General features: G+C 40.5%; 1 protein-coding gene and 1 long non-coding RNA gene across 9 annotated transcripts in view; one reads left to right on the forward strand and one right to left on the reverse strand.

Annotated features, from left to right (window-relative positions):
• ARMC8 (armadillo repeat containing 8) overlaps positions 1-24,370 on the reverse strand; it is an 86,819-nt gene extending 62,449 nt beyond the window's left edge. Inside the window, exons 1-3 of one of the 7 annotated variants that reach the window (XR_005107193.1) lie at positions 24,144-24,370; positions 21,870-21,946; positions 7,805-7,876 (exon numbers count right to left, since the gene is read on the reverse strand). Coding sequence is in view for 6 of the 7 variants with exons in the window: in XM_037406432.1 (XP_037262329.1) it covers positions 7,805-7,876; positions 21,870-21,946; positions 24,144-24,188 (194 nt within the window). In the remaining variant the exon portion in view is untranslated. The remainder of the gene's footprint in view (positions 1-7,804; positions 7,877-21,869; positions 21,947-24,143) is intronic. The other 6 variants (XM_037406432.1, XM_037406431.1, XM_037406428.1 and 3 more) reach the window with 6 other exon arrangements.
• Positions 11,013-23,776, forward strand: LOC119156565. 2 transcript variants are annotated; one of them, XR_005107195.1, is made up of 3 exons: positions 11,013-11,310; positions 17,797-17,916; positions 22,881-23,776. It is a non-coding gene; the product is annotated as an uncharacterized LOC119156565 (long non-coding RNA). The 2 variants fall into 2 exon arrangements; XR_005107196.1 differs by lacking the exon at positions 22,881-23,776 and adding an exon at positions 19,414-20,200.
• Positions 24,371-24,557: the final 187 nt, after the last annotated feature.

Here is a 24,557-nt window from a genome sequence, read left to right on the forward strand (position 1 = left end):
TCAGAAGCAGAGAGGGGTGGTTCTGTGAGAAGAGACCTGTTAAATCAACTTGGATTTTTACCTGCACCTTTAACTGTACCGCCTGGCTCAGAGCAACCGAAGGCATTTTCATTTGCATAATGCAGTCCTAAACCCAAGGCAACAGAAAGAGGAGATGCAAGCCACAAAAGCTGAATTTCAACCAACAAAAGTTTTCAGACAAAGGAAGACAAGAAAGGAGTTGCTACTGAGCACTGAGGGATTAAGGACAAGATTATTCCAGAAATACTAACTTCAGAGAAGAAAGATGCCAAGCAAAAATAAAGCAAAAAGCTCAAAACACAGCCATGGAACCTGAAGGCTCATTTGAACTTAAGTCACTATCTCATCAGATGATGTTTCAAATGGAAGGTAGCATCAGGCCAACAAGGTGCTGGCATGTTGCATATTCAGCAACCCTTCTATAAGGGTAAACCCCCACCTGCAAAAAAAACCAACTCCATCTCATGTTTGTGCTCTGTATCCAAAAGGTTTTCCACTGAAACAGACCAAACCAAAAAGGTGCCAACATCAGAATGCAAACTAGAGATCCGAACTTGAGTAGACCCTAGTATTTTCTGGCTTTGGACACAACCTTTCCAAAAACTGCTTTATAAAGCACGTAACAAGCTAAGATGATCACTAAGCATGCCAGGTCTCTCTTATGAAGAAGAGATACACATTGCACTTTCTTCTGCATTTAAGAGATGTCTTGTGCCAAAACAATTCATATATTATTACTGATAGACCTATGGCTTTGTTAGAATGATCAAACCAACTCTTCTTCAGAAATACTAGTTTCCAGTTTTAAAACGTTTTTGTTCCCCAGAATATCAACTGACCATGGGAAACCTAACAGATTCCTAGCCTTCTATAAAATGCAATTCCACTAGGCTAACAAAAAACCCCCACCAAACAACCAAAAAATCCCAACAGATCTTTACTAGTAAGTACTTAAAGCCTAGGAAAAAAGTTAGAACACCCAAATCTGGTATTTAAAACTGGCATAGGTTTTTTTGAGCTTTAATTATTTATGCCTTTCTTGTTGTTGTTCCTCCCAAGCTGATTTCCAAACACTGTTCATTCTTGTTAAAAACGAAGACCTATCATACATATTAAGACAGGTTGTCTGGCATATCAAAGTCCAGTTTATCACCCAAACCACAAAAAACAGAAATATTGCCAGCTTCGTATCTGCCACCTCACTGACATTTCTAGAGTTGCTCTTTCTCTAGGCCTTAAATTAGAAATCTTTCTTCACATGTCTGCAGGAGTGACTGCAGGCATGCTTCATCCCCTCATGCTTAAGAATGGTTCAGGTTTTATTCTCTCTTTAACAAAAGGTGTTGCACAGACAAACTCAACAGGAAGGAGTTGCCACCTCCTTTCCATAAAAGGGGTAGATCCTCCATGATGAAGTTTTTTCTCCCTCTTCCATGCCATGAAAATAACTCACTGCTCCCTTTTCCTCACAGGAAAGTGTGTGTGGTGAACCTAGAGATCCTCCAAAGGTACAGTTCTTCATATTTTTATTACTGTATTGAATCCTGTGTTTGTATGATTCATCAGAACTGGCAACCCTGCAATATTATTTATCCTTTATCAAGAAAAACAATCCCCAGCTCCTAAGGATTTTTTACCTTTTTAAAATTAATAGTCTAACAAAGAAACAGAAAATAAACCATCAGAAAATACTCAACAGCAGACATCATCTACCATCAGTCACTCAGAGAAAAAAACAAAAGACACAGAGGTTAAATATTTCTCATACCAGTTTCCACCATTCATTGGCCCTTTCCACTTCACAATACCAGAACTCTTCCAACAAGAGAACTCTATTTGGTGGCTACCTTAAGATTAGAAACCAGAAAACATTCACAAAAATTATCTGCTGTCATTGCTAAACCTAATCACATCTGTTTAGTAACCCAGCCTTAGACTGTAAGTGAACACTGATGACTAAATTTGCTCTCTGAAATAGTTCCATAGCTTCACTGTTCAAGGTACAAAAGAAAAAGTCATGTCAGAGCTATGCAAGTTAACTCCTAATCCATTGCTATGCTGTTTCTTCTTTACCAAAATTCAGTATCAGGTCCATGGATCAGTCACACTTCCAAAGGTGGTTTAGAGAACCTCTGTCTAAAACCATTTTGGGATAGCACTGAAACCATTTTGGGATAGTACTGGGTTCAATACTGCTATGTTTAATCCTAACCAGCCAGCAATTAAGAAGATTTGCACGACCACGTGCACCAAGCACAACACATATTTGCACAAATTCATCTTTCATGCATAATTTCAGCATATAAAGTCATAAATTAAGAGATTTAGGCTTTAATTGAAACCATACCCTCACTCATAAGGGAGTATTTCCTTATATTATCTAAGGATGGTTTTAGAATGCAATACTCAAGGCAAGTGCCAATACAACCTGTGTGCACAGGAGACTACTCTGCCTCAAAAGAACTTCTAGAGTGAGTGCCTGACTTCAAGGACAACCCCAAGGAAAAACTAGACATGCAAAGGGAGTTCTTCATTAAATCAGGTTACAGAATCACAGAAGAGATAATGCTGGAAGGAACCCCTGGAGGCTATCTAGTCCAACCCATTGCTCACAGCAGGATCAGCTAGAGCAGGCTGGTCAGTATTGCAGCCATGACACCGAGCTTTCCGTGACACAAACTAACAGACATACTTTCTTGGTGGTAAACTAAAGTGGTACTTGCTATATATGCACAAGCTTCTTTATTCCTAAATACCCATACGAAGGGAGTTTGTTGCTTATCTTCTACTTAAACAGTAAATTATTTTTTTAACTAAGAACATTATCTGACATTTACCTGAGTAACTCCAAGAAAAGCTGAAAGCAACAGGATGGTTTTTCACCCTGCAGCCCTGCAACTGGTCCTACAACAGTCAGCACCCCAGTACGAAAGTATTCAATACATTAGAGTGCTCTTCTGCTAAGCTCCATATGGGACCAAGTACCAACATCCTGCATCATCTACGAATTTGTACTACCATGCATTTAAACAAATAATTGATCACAATACTTGCGAGCTATGCAAAACCATCCTGGCTAGGTTTTCTTTTTAAATCTCAAAACAAAAGGAATACACACTCAATCATTTCAAACACTATCACAGACATATTAATTTCTCTACTTACTTATCAGTACATCAGTTTTAGTCTTGCCAGTGTTTGCCATCTAAAACTACAAACAAAATCTTCTTTACAGATACTTTTGTTTAACGTAGACACTAGCCTATATAAAAGCTAGCTGACAGACTTTGGGATGTAACAGAACCTTCCAGTTAATAGTGATATCTTCTCATTCATTAGTAGGTTACACAGTTATCAAAGCAGCAGTCTTTATTTTGTGGCAAACTAAAAAAAACCACTAACTGACGGCATTTGGTTATGTTTAACAATGAACTGAATCAAAATTTCATGGCTGTCTATGTTGGTGTGTTCACATCCCTAGAAACAAGTTTAAACCCCAACAAATTCTTACTAGTTTTCCACAGACAACCTAACAATATGCTTCACAGAACTCAAATTTCACATAATGGAATGGGTTCATCAGCTATCCTATATGTATTTAAAATGTGCTCAAAAAAAATTAAAAAGTAAAAAAACCAACAGTTAAACAGAATCCCTAATAAATTACTTAGGGAAGGGTGAAGATTAACTACATAAAGTTCTCTTTATGTATCTAGAGGTAGGCCTTTAGCTTTGGGAAGAAGTACACTACCACGTTACAGCTCCAAACAGCTGACTTTACACCTTAAGACTCTGGAGAAGCATCAGCTGGAAGTCAGAAAATAATTTTTATCACGTGACAAGAATCATTTAGTGTTTTTGTTAAAGGACTTGGAAAGTTAGGTTTAAGATTTGATTTTTAAAAAAAAACTGTATTATTTTGGATCAAAGGAGTAACTGAAGCTCTTAATGAGAAACTAGCTCTGAATTGGATTAGACTTTAAATATTAAACTCTCAGGAACAATTAGATAAGCAATAACTTGATTCAGCTAACATTTTTGACAAAATAGCACAAGTCAGAACTTTGAAAAATAACCACAACATACAGGAAGACAAAGCTATGCTCTGATGACTGGTATTTAACACTGCCTTCTCTACACTCTGCTATCCACTGGAGGAAGAGGAAGAAGGTATGTCACAGGCTTAAAAGGCGCAGTTGTGGACTGGATTACAAACCACTGAATGCCGTACCAGAAAGTGATCCACAGGCTTACAAAACAAAGTTAAAGAACTTATATGTTCATTTCACTGAATGTTTTTCTTTTCTAATTCCATCTTTGTAAGCCAGACAGAGGCTTGAGACTGTTTACCTGCAGAATTCAAAAAGAGCCTAAGAGCAATAACTTTTGCCTAAAATCAAAACCTAACCTACTTACTAATTCAGTAACCTTAAAATGTAGCTGATGTGCAGCCTGCAGGGAAGCGTGTAAAGGAGCCCTCAAGGTACCACAGAGCAGGGACGGAAAGACTACTTCACTTCTGAAGTTACGGCAAAGAATGGCAAGATACCTGGGTGGTCCTTACACTTAACCACCACTGAACTGAGAGTCTAGTTCCCCTGCGCCTTAGGTGTGATTAAGTGGCAATGAATATGATGACAATATGCTTGTCAGCCTGGACCACACAGTAAACAAGTGTTTTTTAGCCTCTGTTATAAACTCCACCAGAAAGGGGCTTCAACTACAACTCAGAGGACTGGGAGCCAGCAGCACTACAGACTAACTGCTACTAAACGGACATTGTTTTGTTAAGCCAGAAGTCCTATCAAGCTGACTTAGAGAAGAAAGAAGTTACATATGAACTGAGGACTCAGTCATTTTCCTGAGATTTAGGAGGTAAGAGCAACTGACAAAAAACTTTAAATACCCTACTTGGACTCCAAAGAGATGTCTGAGATTGATAGGCGCAAGAGCTGCAGTATTTGTTCTTATAAAACTGTCAAGTGAAGGAGCACACCAATAATTATATGGGCTCCCTCATTCCCTGCTAGCATTTTATGTGGGGCAGAAGGAAAAAGCCCTAGAAAAATTGAAGGATGATACAAGTAGCAAACTTTTTAGGCAAGGCTGACTTTTTAAGTTGACCTGCCACTGAAAGAACTTTGTATTATTGCATCAAAATACCTTTTTTCCCCCCCCCTAACTTCAAAAATTTTATTTTCTGGGACTGCTACTAAAAAGTAATAGTTTGAAAAAGTAAAATTCCTGCAGTCCCGACAGAGATGCCGGAAGCTGACATTTCATGAGAATGTAAAGAAATAATTCTGATTCTGTAGAGAGGAAGAGATATAGAGAATCATTTCTTAAGAAACAAAATCCACATACAGGCTGGCTACATGTATATCCTTAACATCTAGGACCGTATTTGTCTATGCATTTGTACAGTTCTTAACATTTTTTGTTCTTAAGTCCAGACATGGCAATTCCACAAGCTTTCTTCAATCAAGTTTTTAATTAGCACCCTCTTCAAAACAAGTGGTCAAGAGGTGACCACAGGTCAGACTGAACCTTAAAGGAACACTCTTTCCAAAGGTGACACCACTAAGCAGTTAACTCATGGACACGGGAAGCCACTGGCCTAGAAATGACAGGGATTCAGCCATTCTTTCCCAGCATTTTCTCCCTGTATGGAGATCTTCAACAGACTTTGCATTTCTTTCCAAACAAGCAGCAGTCTAATATTTTAAAATAATAGGGATACTTCATACATACTGGTAGTATTTGGCCCAATTTCAACAACAAAAAGATATTTCCTAGACTTGTTTCCAAACTTTGTATTAGTCTGCTGTAATATTTGAACATAGTTTTCTAAGTATCAGAACTCTGAAGGGGTTCTTTGGGTCTAAAGGGTATCTTTTGAAAGCTTGCTGGAGGAATACTTGGGGAAGAACAAAGAAGCAAGAAATGAGTAAACAAGAAATTGAACCGCAGGACAAAACAGCAGCAGCACTCTAACAATCCCCATGCCATTACAAAAAAGAATCAATTTCCCTTGGGGAGACTGCAGTCTTAACTCAGTGAAATGAAAACTGTTCTCATTAGCTTTGCAGAGGAGACTTAAAACAAAGAACGCTACCTTGCTTACTCCTGTTCTCACTAAGGGAAAGGTTCAACTTTGCAGATTGGAATTCCAAAGGTTCCAGTAATCTAACAGCTTCAGCAGCCATTTCACGAATTAGAAGGCATGCCAAAAAAAGTCAATGAATTCCCACCACCTTGTTAAGAGAGAACAACAGAAGCAGTTCTCTAATTCAAATGGTCTATAATCTATTGCAACTCTATCTGCAACACCCTGAGGAAATTTTAAGGCTTCAGAAGGGCACTTGGGGGTAGATACCACCTAAGTTTTAGCCAGTGAGAATCGTTTTTTCTCACAATAACCCAAGCCAATTTACCTTCATATATACCTCTAGTCTGGAAAGCTAGATTTCCTGTCACTTGAGGATAACTTGTACTGAAGTGAGGACATGTGTGATAGTTGACCTTTTAAGATTTTCCAAACCCAGGCATTTATTTGCAGTTACAGATTAACCATATAATTTACTCTGACAGCCAGAAGGCATTAACAACAGAAAAAAAAACCCGTTGGATTTTCATTACTGGGCACAGAACAACAGCAGAAAGCAGGATAACTGAAGGAACATGAAGTCCTACACAATTTAAGAACAGGCAAATTCTAGCTTTGGAAGTTTGAGATCTTCTGTCAATTTTATAATGGGAATCACAAGAATCAACAGTAGTTGCAAGAATCCCTTAAGGCCTGTTGCTGAAAAAAATTTCTTAAACTTTGCATAATCTTCAACAAACGTCCACTTCAATCTTTTCGTCTCATGTGAGGTCTTCTCTTCGCCTGTTTATATGTGGTCAAAAAAGGAAGATAATTCAGCAGGTTTTGTAGAGGGGGTTTCTCCACATCTAAACCCTAGATAATTTAAAGGGCCAGCCCTGACACAAACTCAATCTGTAAATGAGAAGAAATTCCCTGCAAATAAAATGCATTTTTTGACAAGCCAGAAGAAGCTTTCTCAAGCAGGATGGTTTAGGACCTAGTTGCCATTTAAGCAAAAGGATCACATGTGGGTCCCGTACTGCTAGCAGAAGTAATGCTGTCCCCAATGTTCTCCTTCTCCATTGCTGCAAATTGTGGCTGAAAGAAAGCTGGAGGAGAAGAGGGGTGTAATGAAAGCTGTAGTGAGCAATCCAGTAGCTAAAAGTTACTTGTTAAATTTGTACTAGTGGAATCGGGTTCCAGAAAATGTTAACATCAGCTGAAGCAGTAATTCAGCAATAAAGTATGATCAATTGTTTTCAATCCTCTGAAGCAGGTGGAGAAGACAAGCAAATTATCTCAGATGTTTTTGGTATTTTTTACATTATATTTTTAACATAACCTTACACATTTGCACTTGCGAACTCACCAAGCAATTGGCTGAAGAACAGGATTAAGACTTTCATCCATCATTATCATCATCAATGTCAGAAATTAATTTCATTCCTGAGCTGATAAAGTTTAATAAAAATCACCAAGACTACTTTAGAGAATTTATGAAATTCTAAATTAAAAGCATTACTCAACAGCCTGTTCTTTAATACATGAGTTTAACAGATATTTCAAGTCTCTCAGTTACATTAAAGTATGCAGTCAACTACAATCAAAGTTAAAACAAAAAAGTGCCTGTGATCTAAGGATCATTATTCCAGACCTGCTGTGAATCAGTGAAAAGGAGAGTAGCAAAGGACATACCTTGGAACTGCTCCCAAAACAATCAAGTTGGCTTTTTGTTTGTTGTTTCCAATTACAGCATTTTTCATATCTCTGTAAATCCAGAAAGAAAAACAAACCCTGGTAAATTATGCTGAGGTACTGAGGGCTTAATCTATAGAATTTACTATTTCCATGAAGGCTTATTAAGTAGTCTTCCACACGTCCATGCTGCACCTACAGGAATCCACAGCCCACAGATAAATACCCCAGAGCTCTGGGATTCCATTATGTCCCAGCTTATGCAACTAAGCAAAAACCCAAACTATCTCACATGCACACCAGACATGAAGAAGTCTCATCATTGAGGAAAACTAGATATAGTGGTTCTTTGTGCCCACATATTCACTAGCCTTCTAAAATAAAAAAAACACTATTGGCTGGGAAATCAAATATTAGCAATTTAAAGTATTAACTGAATGTTCTACTGGGTGCAGGAAAAGACAAGCTGGGGGGGGGGGGGGGGGGGGGGGCTGAGGAATACATACACATATAAATGAAAAAAAAAAAAAAAAGGAACGAGGAACTATCACCAGTCTCCAGAGACCAGGCTTTCACTCTCTTCTTCACCACAGGCTTCCCTTTGTGAATTTCAGCAGGACACCTACACATCTGTATGTCAAAATCCCAGGAATAAAGTGGACACAAATTCATTTTCCTGTCTAAGAGTTACTGCAAGGTGAAACACATTAAAGGCATTCATACCATGGTAAAGGTACAAGGGAAACCTTCTGGAAAGAGGACACTGGTTGCACACACTAAGAAGTCTGATGAAAATGTGTGGTTTGCAACCTTGTTTTTCAGAAAATTGCTGCGAGATCCTAAAAACCATCACCACCTTTTTAAGATATTTTTTTCTTCATATGAACATACTGAATAAATATGAATATCCAGAGAATCTGAAAGAAAGCTAGCAACTTATGACCAGTTTCAGAAAATCAAGTTTTCTAGGAAACCTAGTTGTAGGGTAAAAGCAGAGGACAAAACCAGCCCAAATTCAGGTAATTCTTTATCAACAAAAAACAACACTAGATTGATTATAATGTTAGTAGTTGCAAAATTGATAAATTAATCACTGGCTATCTATGCCCATCATTCAATCTAATAATTTGGAAGCTTTAGTGGTTGCTTATTATTCTTGCCACTGTATTGCACTTTTCACCTATCTGCAAATTTTAAGAGATTTAGAGTAGCCCTGTTCTTCAGGATCCACCCTGGCCTGCATGAACACTATACAGTCCTTACGTAACCCCTGAACATGCAAATTCCACTGCAAATAAGCAGTGGTCCCAAGTGTTAAATTCATTTCATTACACTTCTTAGCCAAGGCAGGCAATATCTGGACTGGCATAAACCGAACTTCTATAAACCTCGATTAGTAAAAAGTAAAAAGTAACTGCCCATTCTTCCTGAAGTATTTCCATATGACTCACTCTCCCATTGCATACACTTACCCAGCCACAGAAGAGTGCTCTAGGAATTTTAAACAAACAGAGGCTAACTTCAAGTTTGGCTAGTGATCTTGGAGCTCCAACAAGGGAGCAGCATTAAAAGCAGTTGAACGCTGAACTGTATCTCTTAACACAATCAGAGTCAGTAAACAACTTGTCAAGTGAGCCATTACTTAACAGGAATCTGCCTCCCCAGCGCACAGTTTTACACAGCTGAGTGTCAGCAGGACATACTGGTCCTTTCTGTTGTATCTCCTGTAAGTTTGGTAACTTCACACCACAAGACAGGAGGTAGAAGAGAAAGAGCAAGATCTGAAGACAGGCTAAGCTGGAAGCCCAAGAAAATTTCAGGAATAGACTTGATTTCACTGAACTCAGAAACAGTATTTCAGTGGTTTCTATGCTGAATGCTTGATATGAAAGTATCCCAGTCATTTTTAAAGGTTTTTAATATACAAGAGCCAGTCCAAAACAATGTCAGAAGCAATGATCAGATGTCTCAAAGAAATGGAGACTGTACCAGCAAGTGTGCAAGGTTCAAAGACTACCTCTCCCTGTTACCCTTAGGCACTGGCTCTCAAAGTCATCAGAAAGGCTGCATCGCATCATGTTCTCCATGAAGGCATCTTAAGAAGCTGAAGAGAAGGCACTGGCAAAGCACTCCAAAGATTTTGGTGATATTTTAATGTCAGCATATGTCTTATCCAAAAATCACCTCCGCTCAGGTGACTATACATAATATATTTGTGTTTAAAAAAAACCAAAACACCACTAACAAACTTTTGTGACTCCTGCACCAACTCCACAATCAAATGGCTTGCTGACCTTATAACCATCTAACACGTAGTAAGTACTGCCTCTTAGAATTTGATATAGACACCCTTTCAGAAGTGGCAGGAACACGGCTGAGTTCCATAACACTCAAATTGAGAGGTTTAGTGAGCTCACAGTCCTGATCTGTAAATGACTCGGATGAGTTTCTCCATCTTAGTTCACAAAGTTCCTCAGAAAGGTCATGGCAGATAGACAAGAAGTGTCACAGACTTGAGATTTCTAACAAATCCAACACATGTACATTCAACCACCTCAACTTGCAAGCAAGATACCTTCAAATTGGTAAGGTGACCAAAAACTGTCAGAGACAGGACTCAGCAAAGATCACCATGTTCGTGTGCATTATTCCTTGGCGCTCCCAAGTCCCATGCCGCACTTACCTCTTCAAATTTGCCCCTTACAGAAATGAACCTATTCAATACACATGAAGCAGGATGATATGGAAACCAAGGATATCCTTAAAATGCCATAACCTAATGCTGAATAATAGTAGACTTTTTTTTGTTTACTATAAAAAGTAATTTTATTGAGATTTCCCTGATCAGGAAGCTAATCTCCATAAGAAAACACCACCATGTGCTATCCTAGTCTACCAGATACTCAGTGAATCATGAGCCCTGGAAAAACTGAGGGCAACTCCCTTATTTGAAAACACCATCTCCAATAAGTTTGAGCTTGACTGACTTCAGATCCAAGAGGACATGAGATTCATCCAAGGAGAAAGAGCAGTAAAGATCACCATCTTCTACAAGAGGTAACAAAGAAACCTCAGAAATCTGTAGTCCAAAAGTGGATACCACTTTATTTCTGAATGTCACGCACACCACTCCCATTTCCTATTGCAAAAGGGAGTCCTTCAAATAAGGAAGAAGGAAACAGCTATTACAAAGAGATGAGAACTTCAAAAGAACATATAGCATATTGTCATTCTAGGCCTAACCTGGGAGAAGGCCATGATCCAGAAGAGGGAGATGCCCAGGATTTCCAGTCATCAGCTCCAAGCTCTCAGTAAGGTTATTGACCCCACTACCAGACAACAGCCCAGCATGAGCAGCTTCAGAAGAAAAACACCTATCTTGCACTTGTACAGAGTACATTCCAGCACCACCAATTTTCTCAGCTTCCCAGAGGTAGCTTTCTGTAGAGCCAAAAGACAAAGCATGAAGATGGTTCACATGACAGAGGTCTGAAGATGTGTTTGAGGTTTGTTGTTTTTTGTGTTTTGTTGGGTAGTGCTTTTCTGGTTTAAAATATTCTGCATATTAAATCTTGCAGTCTAGATTCAAACTAAGTTCAAAAGTAATTTAACAGAATAACCTGAATTACACTGACTTTAATGTATATACCTAAAATCTGATAGCTGATATTTATTATACCTACATTTACTGTAATGCAATAAAGTAATTTATGTGGTAAAAAAAACCCCTTCAAGCAGCATAATATAGGCTGCCAACAATAAAATACAGCAAAGAGATCCTAGCTAAGTGCTTGGAAATACTGCTTCCTGAAGTGCTAAACCAGCACTTTCCATCTCTTATTGTTTCTTAAAGAAATAAGAAATAGTTTCATCGGTTCAATCCTGTGACCACTCAGTTTTAAGTTATGAAACTAACTAGTGACTGGAAAAGCAGAAAGATTTATTTTCTTCGTACAAGCTCTAGAAAAGGGGGGGAGGGGGGGGAAATTATCAGAAGTTTATCAGCTCTAACAATCTCTTCGAACATAGCAACCCAGAAGCAATCAGTTCAATTAATTAGCTATAAATAAAATGCAATGCATGCTAGTTTTGTAAGTGTATTAGCACAGTATGAATGTTTGTACATAAAATTCACACAAAAATTATCTAATTTCCATCCAAATGCAGCTCAACAAGAGTTACAAGAGGAAATTATCTGCCAGTTGTCTATGAAGTTAATGTTTTTATTCTGATGCTTGGTGTGCAATTGTTTAAAGACACCAGATAGTCTACTTCAGATAAGCAAGAAGCAATATTAAACATAACAATTTGCAAGTAAAATATGGCCTTTAAGTTTTAATGATTCCTAGCCAATAAAAATGTAATTATGAAATGTCTGAGTCCTGACAAAACTAGCTTTCTAGTCTGTCAATGCAAATTAGTACTGTAGAAGCAAATTAAGGTGCTGAACTTTGTCCTAAAAAGAAATTATTTAAGTCCAATATCTTCGTGAAGTTCATTCTAAGTTTGTGACTCCCCCGACAAAAGCTCCAGAAGTGTCCAGTTAGTTAGTGTGCAGTTCTCTGAACTGGTGTGAGCAAGCTTCCCAGCTGAGAAAAACCAGACCACTAAAGCATTCCCAGCAAACCCCCAATACCTGCCCCTCTTCTGCAAAAGACATTGTGAGAAAACAACGTGGATACATAGACTCCTCAGCACTAATTTGGTTTTGCCTACATTTTTAAATACAGTAACATGTAACAAATTCTAGAATTCTTATAGGAAGCCCTGGAGCTTTCCTATGTCACCTTCTAGCAAAGCAACACAGAAGACCTTGAGAAAAGCTACAGTGACTTAATAAGGAAGCAACAATAGGAACTACACATAAGAGGAGGAAATAAACAGCCTGCATGATATTTTCTCACCGTATTTCTTTTGAAAATAGAGTAGGTAGCCATATTTAAGAGTTTCCTAGAGAGAGAATTATATCAAACACAAGATGAACAATCAGAGAAAGTAGTCCTAGACACTTCAAGCCAAAGCTTTTACTTTTAGTATGAAATAGTTACAAGAGATACCGAGACAATTACACACACAGAGGAAGCATCTGAAACAATGCATTGTCAGACCAGAAGATTTATCTACCAGAGACTGATCAAAATTACAAACAATAGAATGACGCAAAGCATCATTCTGAAAAGGTTTTCAAAAATTCAAAACATAAGTATCTTCTTAAAAGCTGAGCTACTGGTACTCAAGACAAGGACATAGCTCAAATAAAAACTGCCCCAACTCAGGAGAGGTTCTAAGTTTCAGTATCATATAAAAAAATCGGTACCTGGACTGGCTGGACTTGGGTCAGAGGCTAACTGTGGAGCTAAAGTTCTGACAATTATGCTTTCTGTAGCTTTTGCCTCTTCCTTCCCCCTTGCTTTCACTCTCCCATTTTTATGGACAGATGCGAAAGAATCAACAACAGGAATTAATGACAAATTTTGCATGTTAAAATATGTCCATCATTATTTTGACAGAATTAATTTCCAGGATGGACACTACTACAGCTTGAGTATCTGTTAATTACCCAACAAGTGAGTTGTTTTCTACCCCTTTAGCAGGGAATATGTTTGTACTAACATGATTACTAGTCCAAACCAAGTGAGTAAAATGTTAAAAACTCCTGCCAACTCAAGCAAACCACAGAAATCATAAATCAGCTTATTTTCAAGGTTAATCATCAGGTTGGGAAAAAGTTTCAAGACTTCTAATCCCATTCAAAAAGTAACAGTTGATGCAAAGAAAAAGGTGATTTTACAGGAAAGAACAAAATAGCACAATGAGACACTGTTACTCAACTTGTTTGAGTTTTAACAGTTAGAAGCTGTTACACAATTAACATACAGTGCAAACTAAACAAACTCAACATTTAAACAAGGAAACCCTAAATCCATGGTTGCTCCCAATCTTCATTCTGTACTCCCAGGTGCTGCATAAAATCAAAGTGCTGTAGAAAAATAGCACATGGCTACAATTACAGCAACACAGAACAGTAGAATATAACATAGGTAATGCTAAAAGTAATCTTTACATCCAGCTTCTCCATATCACAATGCCACAGAAACCACTTTAACTCCTATCTGAAGTATCATCTTCGGAAAGGCAACTTACCTTGTCGTAAGTTTTCTTGCAAAAGTCTACCACATAGAAAGGTAAGCTGTTTCAATGATCCACACCCATAGTTAGAAATATTTATACCTTACTCCTACTCTGAATCTATCCCAGTTTCCAGTACTTATCTTGCTATGTCTGTGTGTGACAAGACTAAAGAAACCTCTCATATCAAATCCTGGACTTCCATATTAGAGTTTATGTCAGTCAATCCACATGCTAGCCTTCTATTATCAAGCTCCACATATTAAGCTGACCCCAAATCTTTGGCTGCAGTTTTAACTCAAGGTCTTTTCAAATCTCTAGGTTGACTGACAAAACAGGAGATGCTGCTTTTCCCACCTCTTTCTCAAGCATGTTTTATTGCCTTACCCTTTGCACTGAGTCTGGAAATTGTGCTACAAGTTGCACGAGATCACTAATCAATAGAAAAATTGCTTACTTAATGTTAAGAATGACATAGCTCAAATTTAAAACACTTGAAGTCAGTGGAGGATGTGGGTTTAAGCTAGCTTTTATTACGTAAACTTTTTAAACTAAAAAAACCAAAGCCATACAAACCATAGCTAGAGCTCTGTATTATCAGCATTTCAACTTCAGCATCAATCTCTGCTATTTAAATAAACCAGGTCATAATAGCAAAGAATTATCTGAAGAGAGGTGCGGGGAAAACAGCTGCAATTCAGCAGAACTCTCGGAAACTGAGACATCTCCTGCTCTGTGACACCAGATCAGCAAAGCACTTTTTTCACAACTATCCTGGAACAGACAAACCACATGAAAAGAAGTCTTCATCACTGTTGCTTCAGATGAATGACCCAAACCATCAAATAAAAGTAACTGGGGGGTTTGGGGTTTTGTTTGTTTGTTTGTTTTAATTTCTCTATCTCTCACCAGGCATATTTCCTCTCCCAGGATGAAGCACTGCCTGCAGCATTTCACAGTGCGTCCCACAACTGAAGCAAAAATTAAACGAAATTTCATTAAGCGAAGAGGCATCCTGTAACACTACATTTTGCTAGCACTACTTTTCATTCACTGTCTCTTGATTTAAAGTTCTTTTTGTCCATTCTCCCATTTTAAGCCCACCAGTCATTACTGAAAGAATGCTGTCTGCAAGTCATTCACATAGAAAACTCTTTAGTTTCATTCAGTACAGGCAAATACCCTAAAATGGCTTTCTAGCACCTGCTTAGCTGTTCTCAGATGTGAGCTCATAATATTATATGACACTGTGTCAGCTTAGGCCAGCAATTGCTAACACACCACCAAAACCTGTTAATTTGACACAGCTACTACCCATTACATTATTATATAATCTAAAGTCTTTCCAACCTGAAAGTATAGCCTCAGGTTTTTAGCCCCAAGTAGCTATCAGCTAGGATGATGTACTGGCCTCTGTATGCTTTAGTCATGCCTAAATTTCCTTTTTCAAATGGATGTTATAAGTGCTCACTAGGACAGAAAGTCCATAATTTATCTATATCCAAATAAACTCTCATTCTATATTAAGGAGGAGTTACTGGACATTTCAGACAACGCACGTTTGAAGTATGTTTTAGCAAGTAATTTTACTAGCTAGCCTTTCTGCTACTTTACAATTCCCAAAGAAAAAATTAAGAAAAAACTCAACACATTTAAATTATCAGTTCAGCACCAGCAATACAGTATACATAATGAAATCGTTTTAATCATCTGGTAGACAAATAAATAGGTAAACAGAGTTCTGTCCTTTGAATGATTATTAGAAATGTCAACCCTTTACAGGGAGCTAGCCTAAAAGAATGTACTTCTATATCACAAACTGAAAATAAGCTTGTTTTAGAATGTAAGTAAATTCAAATTTTTTTTTAATGCTAATTCCAACCAATTTGGACTGGCACCTTAGAAACAAAAAATTCCAACTCCAAATATTAAGAATCACAACCTCAGCAGCATTGCTGATTTTGTGGCACACATTCCTTCAACCTCAACCTCTATCTAGCTCATTCTTACTAGCACCCCCTACACACCCCCAAAGGGCGTAACAACTATTTCTCCCTCAGCCACCTCCTGTGTTTTGCCCTCCCTTACAGGCAACCACTCTGCTTTTGTCTAACAGATTAATAAAGCCAGTTAAATTCTGAAAGACTTCAGAGTATTCAGCTGTGCTCAGCTTGAAGTCTGCCACTTCTAACTCAGACCTCAAGACTTCTGTGACCAACACCTACTCTGTTTTCTCCAGTTCCATCAGCTGGTGGGACAGAAGTTCCTTCTCCTCCCTTATCCTGCTTAGTGCCTGAAATCATCACAGAAACAGTATCGCTACTCTGAGGCTGGCATCAAGAGAGGGATTTTGGAGAAAAGAGGCTTCATGTCCTTCTGAAAGGCAGCAGTGAAACAGATTCATTAATCGGCAGCCCTCTCAGGCTCAGAATGGCAACTGCAAGGCTTGAAATATTAAACAACACTATTAGACTGAAGACTGCTGGCCAAATGTGATAGAAATACCTAATTTCCTAAAGTTTAACCCGCCTCTAAATATTAGACCAGGAGTTCCAATACATAACAATTTACTTGTGAAAAAGTCTTGCGCATTTGTACCTTTTGCTGCATTATAAAGAAAGCACAAGAGAGAGAGAGTATCTTGTTCTATGACAGGAACACACTTTCTTCCTATCGCATCTTCCTCTCTTCCCTCTGTTTCTATGCTATTCTTCCATCTGATTCTACAAAACCTAGTATACTGAAAGCCATTCTTCACAAAGCACTACTTAGTTCTCAAATGATGTTTGAGGCCTTTCAATTTCATCTTCTATCACTCTGGAAAGCTTGTCCAGCTATTAGACTCCTCAGCTTACTTCCTTAAAGGCAGAAATCAACAAATGGAGTAGTGCTTCCAGCACCCTCTCAGCATCACCTAAAGCTGCTCCAATTTCTGTCAGATTCCACAACCTAAAGAACAGGTTTTCCTTTTCCAAGCCACAAACAGTGTATCCTGCAGTTCACAAAGTATCAACAGAAGAGACTCCGAAGCCTCATCCCTCTGCACGTGAATGACCCTGCATAAAACCAAGGCTTCAAAAAATTACATCACTTGTTCTTAGCCAGTTAAGACCTCAAAGTTCCCTACTGCACCTGAAAGAATACGCATTTACTACAGAGTACTGTCTAGGAGGTAGCAAATTGATCAAAAACGTACAGAGGTAAAGGATAACAGAAACAATCCTCCAAGGACTGCTGTTTCCACAGGGCCCTTCTGATGAAAACTGAAGCAAGGCAATATGCAAACAAAATACGGCTCCTACAGAAGGTTTAGGTTCAGAAGTGCCCACTGAGAGACCGAAAATGTGACTGCATACATTTGGGAGGCATAATGTGAAAACAAGTGCTGTTCATTATTTAGTCTTAAAAAAAGGTTTGTTTAACAAGACATGAAGAACAAGAGGCAGAAGTAGCTTCTTCATAATGGTATGAATGGGTATCTGTGTCTCCATTACAATTGAGATGGGAATTTCTTTTCTTCCCACTCCACAGAAGCTGCCTCTTGCATTTCATACAGCCTTCCCTGCAGGCATGTGTGGAACACTGCTCTGATGTTCTCATTCCAGTTGCCATAGCTGAGAAATACAAGACACTATTATACAGCATCTAAACATGTGCCTGGAACTTTTATTTTTCCAAATGCAAGAACACACAACTGAAAAAAATTGGATGTAAAAGAAACACACTGAAGCATTCCCAATTCATTTCAAAGCAACCGCCCACAAACAGATACAAGATAGGTTCCATGAAAGCAATGTTTCTACTAGAAATTTAAGTGTTTTTTTCACTGTTTTGTGATTACCTTCTGGTATCTTCTGTTTTAGGAAGACAGAAACCAGCAAGCCATACAAAACACCTTCAGTCAAATGCAAGTACAAGCCCATTGTCCCTCAAAGGAGGTTTAAACACATACCTAACTTTGCATCCAAGAACCTACCACAAAGGTAAGCCCAATTACATCTTGGTTCTACTAAAGCGTCAGTTTCAGAGTCTTCAAAGCACTGAGCATAACCACTAACCACTGCAGCACTGTCAGTCTAAGTCTGCAGGGACCCCAAAAACATAACTGTGAGATTCAAAGTGGTCCACAAGTTCTTACCCATATGCCAACTATTATACTTTCCTTAACAACATCAGTTCTCAAACACCCAATACCATACTGTGTAGAAAGCACATATAACTCAAATTAAATATGCTGCATAGATCTGTACCCATACTCCCACCACAGCAGTAGACATGCTCCCTGAGAAAAAGGCATACTGTAGACATACACTGTGAAACTCAGTGTTCAGTACCAATTGCTATTTCTTTAGGATGTTTCTTTCATTTTCCTGAGAAATAAAATGCTCACACAAGTTTGGAAAATGCTCCTCTAGTAACTCCAGCTGGCCATAAAGGACAGAAACAGCAGTAGCGTAGGAATTCTCAGTGCACCATAAAGATGATTATTTACAAGCCTTAAAAGATGACACCCTCTGACTGCTGAGGAACAACAGCCTGATGAGAAACAGTTGGGACCTTGAGTAAGCCAGATTTGTCAGAAAGAATGCTCCTTTCAAAACCAGCCCTTGAGATGGAATTACACCGCTCTCCATAAAATGATAGATTGTCTCTTTGAAGACATCAGGCTAAATGTAAGTATGACAAAATGTCTCTCAAAGAAGCCCCTGACCAGCAAATAAATTAGAGGACAAAAATAGGTATCGGTCTTGCATCTGAACAATGTGGTCCTGAGCTTAAAAGCAAGTGAACAGCAAATTATAGTCTGAGGATCACCACCCAGAACGGTTTAAAAAGAAAGATAAAAATACTGCCACTCTGCAAAGGATGATGTTGCAGCACCCATCTTTGGACAAATGAAGCTCTTCTAACAATGCAGAAATTTACTGAGGTACCTGTGTTCTGCTCCTCTGACAATAATGGTAAAACATTTAAGAGAACTTCTGAGAGAACACAGTATTTAATCCCCTACAATATCTGTCTGAGGTAGTCTACGCACTGTCAACACTAAACATATTCGATAGCTGCACACCTGACATTAATGCTGATGTTGCAGAATGCAGTCAAAGCTTATTTGAGAAAATTTGAACTGTAGAACAGTATGTAGAAGATGAAAGGTTTAGAACAGCGCCTAAGTAGACACAAAGCAAACCTATGAAGACCCCTAAAGCGTAAGCATGGCCACAATGTACAGTTTATGTTTACAGAAGCAAGCTTCTGTATAAAATGAGCTTTATGAGCATTTTATACATACGAGCAAGCTTCATATAAAGACAGCAAATAGAAAGATAAATACACACTGCCTTACCGATGTGGGTATGAAGATGCAGGCCTTACACGCTTTAAGTAGTTTGCTATCGGGTATAATAAAAGGCTGTGGTTGCCCCTGTAAAAATCTCAACATTTCAAATCCTAAACTGAAATCCATGATTCACTGGCAGGTACACACAATTCTCCCCTTCCTACCAACTATCACCACCCAGGATGAACATGACGGAAATGATGTGAACAAAAGTTCTGCAAGAAACTTGACATTGTGAAATAAGATGAATAGAACCACATACAGCAGCACAGGACAAAAGGGAAACGGCTTCTCAGTCTTCCCCAAGAGGAGGAAGAGGAAAAAGCTCCTAGCCAGGTTAAGACTCCACTGTCTGGACCAAAGAAGCTTCTGAACACTACCTCTCTGACAATTCACGGGAAAGAAAGGACAAGATTTGATCATTTAAAAACTTTCAGAATATACAATTCAAAGCTTTCTCAAGTTAAAAGATGACACCTGGATTGGTATGATTTTCAAGTTCAAGAAGCTTTTAGCTATGGTTTACCTTTATCAAACCTCATTTAGAAGTTGGTTTTCATTAAAATTACAAAGACGCAATTAAAAAAAAGCCCCAAACCCAAGTTATTCATTCAAGCGTCTTTAACAGCATATGAAGAACAGGACTATTGTAACTGAAGACAATCTGCAGAAACAAAGCCTCTTAAGACAGCCTATTTTCTGATCCTTTATATTCATACAGTTCCACCAATCAAAATAAAAATCTAGGTCATCAGTATTTTCAGCCAGGATGCAAGAAAAAAACCAGCACAACTTAGGAACCTAAGATTTTCAGCAAAGTATGCAGGGTATCTGGTAAAGCTTCTGACAGGAACTTCTGATAGAACTTTAATCCTCTTCTACTCCACCCCAAATATCAGTCCATTCCAACTTCAATATCTCTTCAGACACTGTGAAGTCAAAGAAAGAAAGGCAAAGCACTATTCTTCTTCTGCCCAAAGAGAATCTTGGACTGACAGAAATTTTTTATATATACACTACATAATTTCCACTTTTATACACATACTTTTCTAAATTGGACTGTTTCACACCCATCCACCAATATTCGGAAAATAACAGATCTACCACATAGGACTTGCTCAACGCCAGCAAAGATACACCCTCAGAATTAGGATTTTAACCAGAGCATCACAAACATTGTTTACTACCCAAATCTGCCCTTTGAAAGCTATCATGAAATAAATTGGTATTTTCAAGCCTTTAAATGCAAGAAAAGCATCTCAGCATAGAATCCACTGACATCCATGGACAAGAAAAAGAATTTCAGATCTTAGCAGAAACAAAGATACCGCCTAAAACTTCTGTTTCTGGGAAATCAGTTACACTTCAAAAGATACAAATAACACCTCAAAAGGTAGGGATTACCCAGGGCTGTGGGTTCTAGCCCTTCGAAAAAAGAGCCGGGAGAGAGCACCACTCAGGGCATCTGCTAAGGAGAAAAGAGGGGCTCAGTCAACCCACTTGGATGTGGGACGAGACACATCTGGGACCATCACACCAGCCCTCACGATCAGAGGACTAAGGCAGCCAAGAGGTGGAAGCAAAATCAGACTCTCCTATAGGGAAGAGTGAAGAACCTGGATGTAGTTACAGTGGTGAAGTTCTTATTCAAATTTTTATACAGAAATTTTTATACAGGTTAAGGGGTTAAAACCAATAATGTTTCCAGGACAGTTTTATGTGTGCTGTGTTCTTCATGTATTTCAAAGGGACACCAATTCTGATACATTGCCCCTGGAACACCTTCCGGAATTATTTTTTTCATCTGTTACTGGAAAACACCTCAGACTGTCCTAAGCAACACAACCAACTTTCTTGGCTTTTTGATCCACTTTGTCCTTCGATGTCTTCCAGTGTTCTGCTAGACAGCCACAGCCAGCAAGTTACTGGTAAGCCTGAAAAGGTCTGGTTTCACCACCAAAAGTCAGTCCTGGGCCAGGCCTTGTTTGCTACATTGCTGTCTGGATATAATGGAAAGCTTATAGCCCAAGGACAGCAAGAAAGCAATCAGATTTTTGCACCAGTTTTACTACCTATTCAGCAGGGCAAGTCTTCTACTCACTCTTTCAGTCATTACCCCCATCACTGGCGTTTTCTTTGAGCTTGCAGTTCCCATCAGAGAGAAAGAAGCCACACATTAAAAAAAAAAAAAAAAAAAAGCCAACACCCAGGCACAGCAACAGGGGAAAGAGGCAAGTACGCTGACTTGGCAGTGGAATAAAAAAAAAAGTCTCAACAGACCTGGAAAAGGAGAAAAAGCGGCCAAAAGGAAGAAATGTAAAAAAAAATAAAAAAAAAAAAAAAAAAAAAATTTTGCATGTTCACAGAACATTTAACCTCATTCCTGGCAACTGGGAGGCTGCATTATGAACCCTATGCACCACAGAGCGACAGTCTGCTAAAACAATACTATCATGTTTGCACAAAAATTTTCCAACAAGACTTCTTAAAAAAAGATAGGAAGAGCTTCTTGCTCTTGACATACAACTCCAGTGGAACTGAAGTAAACCTAGCCTATGTAAAACCAACAGCTCAAGTGTGTTTCAGATGACTTACATGACACCTTGCAGGACTTTCTGAGGATCAAGGTCAAATAATCTATCGACATAGTGGCGGCTACTAGCTGTTACCTCCTGCAGAGAGAAGAAAAAAAAAATTGTAATAGTTTATATCAATTCCTATAATGGCAGACAAAAAGGAATGGCTAACGCAGCAGCAAGTCTACAAAACCTATTGGACAATATAGCAGCAAAACCACAGAATCATATTTAGATGTGCAGTATGTTACTGCTGGACAACATCCACGCAAACAACCCTGTTCAAGTGTGATTTAAAAAAAATGATGTATTTAATGTAGATAACATGTTATGAGTCAAAGCGAGTTAACAGTGATGTTTATGAACAGGGCACACAAAAGGCGTCTACTTCAGTTATTGGCACTGCCTTAAATTCCAGTTTTATTATGTTTAATTACTATATAGAAAAAGCACGAATTCCCGAAAGAAGTAGTTTATAAGAGCAGTTAGTGTTACTGAAGAAGCATACCCAAAAACAAGCTCCCAAAAATAAGGAAGCTTGTATCAAGACATTTTTCTGTAGCTTTACCATAACATACCTACACATTTCAGAGATTGTCCTTCTGTATACATCCCACAAAACTTCAACAGGGACAGCAATACAATATTCTCCACAACATTCCCATAGCTACTTTATAAAACAAAGTGAACTCTTTTCTCTGCAACAGGACCATGCTTGTAAGCTAAACGTTTATACCCTAATGATTTGTTATTCCCTTTGAGAAGATTCAAAGTTGGAGATGGCAAGCGTTCCAAAAAACAAGGGTGGGAAAGGGGAAGGGAATTTTCCCTCCAGGTTCTCACAAACATGTGCCAGGGTGCATTCCCATTATTTCACTTCTTCTTTTTGCCAGCTCAACTTTTTATTAGGCTTTTCCCATTTTTTCCTTATGAGTTTTCCCTGAAAGAAGCTATAAGGGAACTGAAAACTCTTCCTTGCTTTTGTAAATACCTACTCTTGGGCTGAATGTGCTCACACTTCCCCACCCAGGTGTCAGAAGCGCCAGCAGATTCTTGCTCGTGGTCGCACATAACTCTGAGCGACAATCTAGAGGCAGCAAGACTCCTTTGTCTCCAAGAATACTATTGAATTACGCCAAATAAATTCTACAGATAAACTTCCACCATGTAATGAAAGACAGTATTTTTGAGAACAGCAGAAGACTTTAATCTACCTGGCCTATTTACATGCGTAAGTCTTCTGGACTTCAGAGATCGCGATGCTTTCTGTTTCTAAAACATTCTGACTTTCACCCTATCAGCTGCTAGGTTTGCAGTATGCAGAAGAAGGGCATTCATACCCAGGCAAACAAGTTTTTCAGGTAGTCCCCAAAAATAAAGAATTTATCGACATCATCAGTTTCACAGCTCTCCTACCTAGTAAGGAACCGAAAGGGAAAAAAGGAAAAAGCCCCGGCCCTCGGCTCTCTTAAGCAGTATCCACGCTCTAGCTTTCGCATTGTTACTCCCAGCGCACGACTGATGAGCAGCAGGACTGGGCAACCAGCTCCGGCTGCTCCACTTACTCCCAGCTTTCCCCCAGGAAAGGGAACTAGTAGCAGTTGTCAGACCCCCTTCCGCCGCACCAGCCCTGCCCACAGATGCAACAAACACATCGGCCGCCTCCCTGCAGCACAAGCCAATAAGGCCGTGTCGTGAGATCGCCCAGCGCTACGACGAGAAAACCGGCGTTTGGCTACCGAGCGGCCCCGGCCCCCGCCCCCGCCGCGGGCGGACCCGCTCGGCCGCTGCGGACCCGGCGCGCGGCAGCCCCGAGCCCGCCTGCCGCGGAGCGCGAGGGCCGGCGGGGCCAGGAGCGCTCGCGGCGGGGCAGCGCCACGGCCCGGGCCGTGTCATGAGGTAAAAATACATCCAGAAGAGCCCGCGCCTCCCATAAAAACGGGGACGGGCTCCTCAGAGGAGGGGGGAACGCTGTTCTGAAGAGAAACTCCCGCTGGGAAGAAGTTGTTGCGGCGGGGAGGGGGGCGGGGGGGGGGGGGGGCAAAAGGCAGCGAGCGCCCTACCGACGCCCATGTCACCGCCGCGGCCCGCCAGGCCCGCTCCCGGCCCCGGCCCCCCCGCCAACATACAAAAGGGGCCCGGCAGGTGCCGGGAGCCCCCCCCGCCCGGCCCCGCACAGCCCGCGGCCCGGCCCCCGCCACGGCCAAGGTCAGGCCGAGCCCAGCGGCAGGCGGGCGCCCCCCCCGGCGGCCGCGCTAAGGGGCGGCGGCGGCGCAGGGGCCGCGGCACTCACCGAGAGGACGCTCATGCGGAGCGGCGCCTCCAGCACGCACGCCATCTTGGCGGACGCAGCAGCACCAGCTCCGGCGGCGGCGCCCTCACGCTCGCGCGCGCGCCGCTGCTGCCGCCGCCGGCGGGCACGGCCTCATCGCGGAGCGCAGCGCCGCCGGGCGGGGGGGGGGCGGGGGCGGCCTCGCACCCAGCGAATCGGCCGACGCCGAAACGCCGCTACCTCCCGCCAGCCCGCCGCCCGCGCGCGTGCGCGCCGCCCGCCCCGCCACAGCGGCCGGGGGGGGTGCCGGGGGGGGAGGGGGCTCTCCCGCGCATGCGACCGCGCCGGCCGGGTGCCGCGTGCCTGCCCCGCGCGCTCCCTCTGCGGCGGGAAACGGTGCTTCGGCGTGGGGGGGCGGGGCGCCCCAGCCCTGCC

This window comes from Falco rusticolus, chromosome 13 (assembly GCF_015220075.1).
Source record: "Falco rusticolus isolate bFalRus1 chromosome 13, bFalRus1.pri, whole genome shotgun sequence".
Lineage (NCBI taxonomy): Eukaryota > Metazoa > Chordata > Aves > Falconiformes > Falconidae > Falco > Falco rusticolus.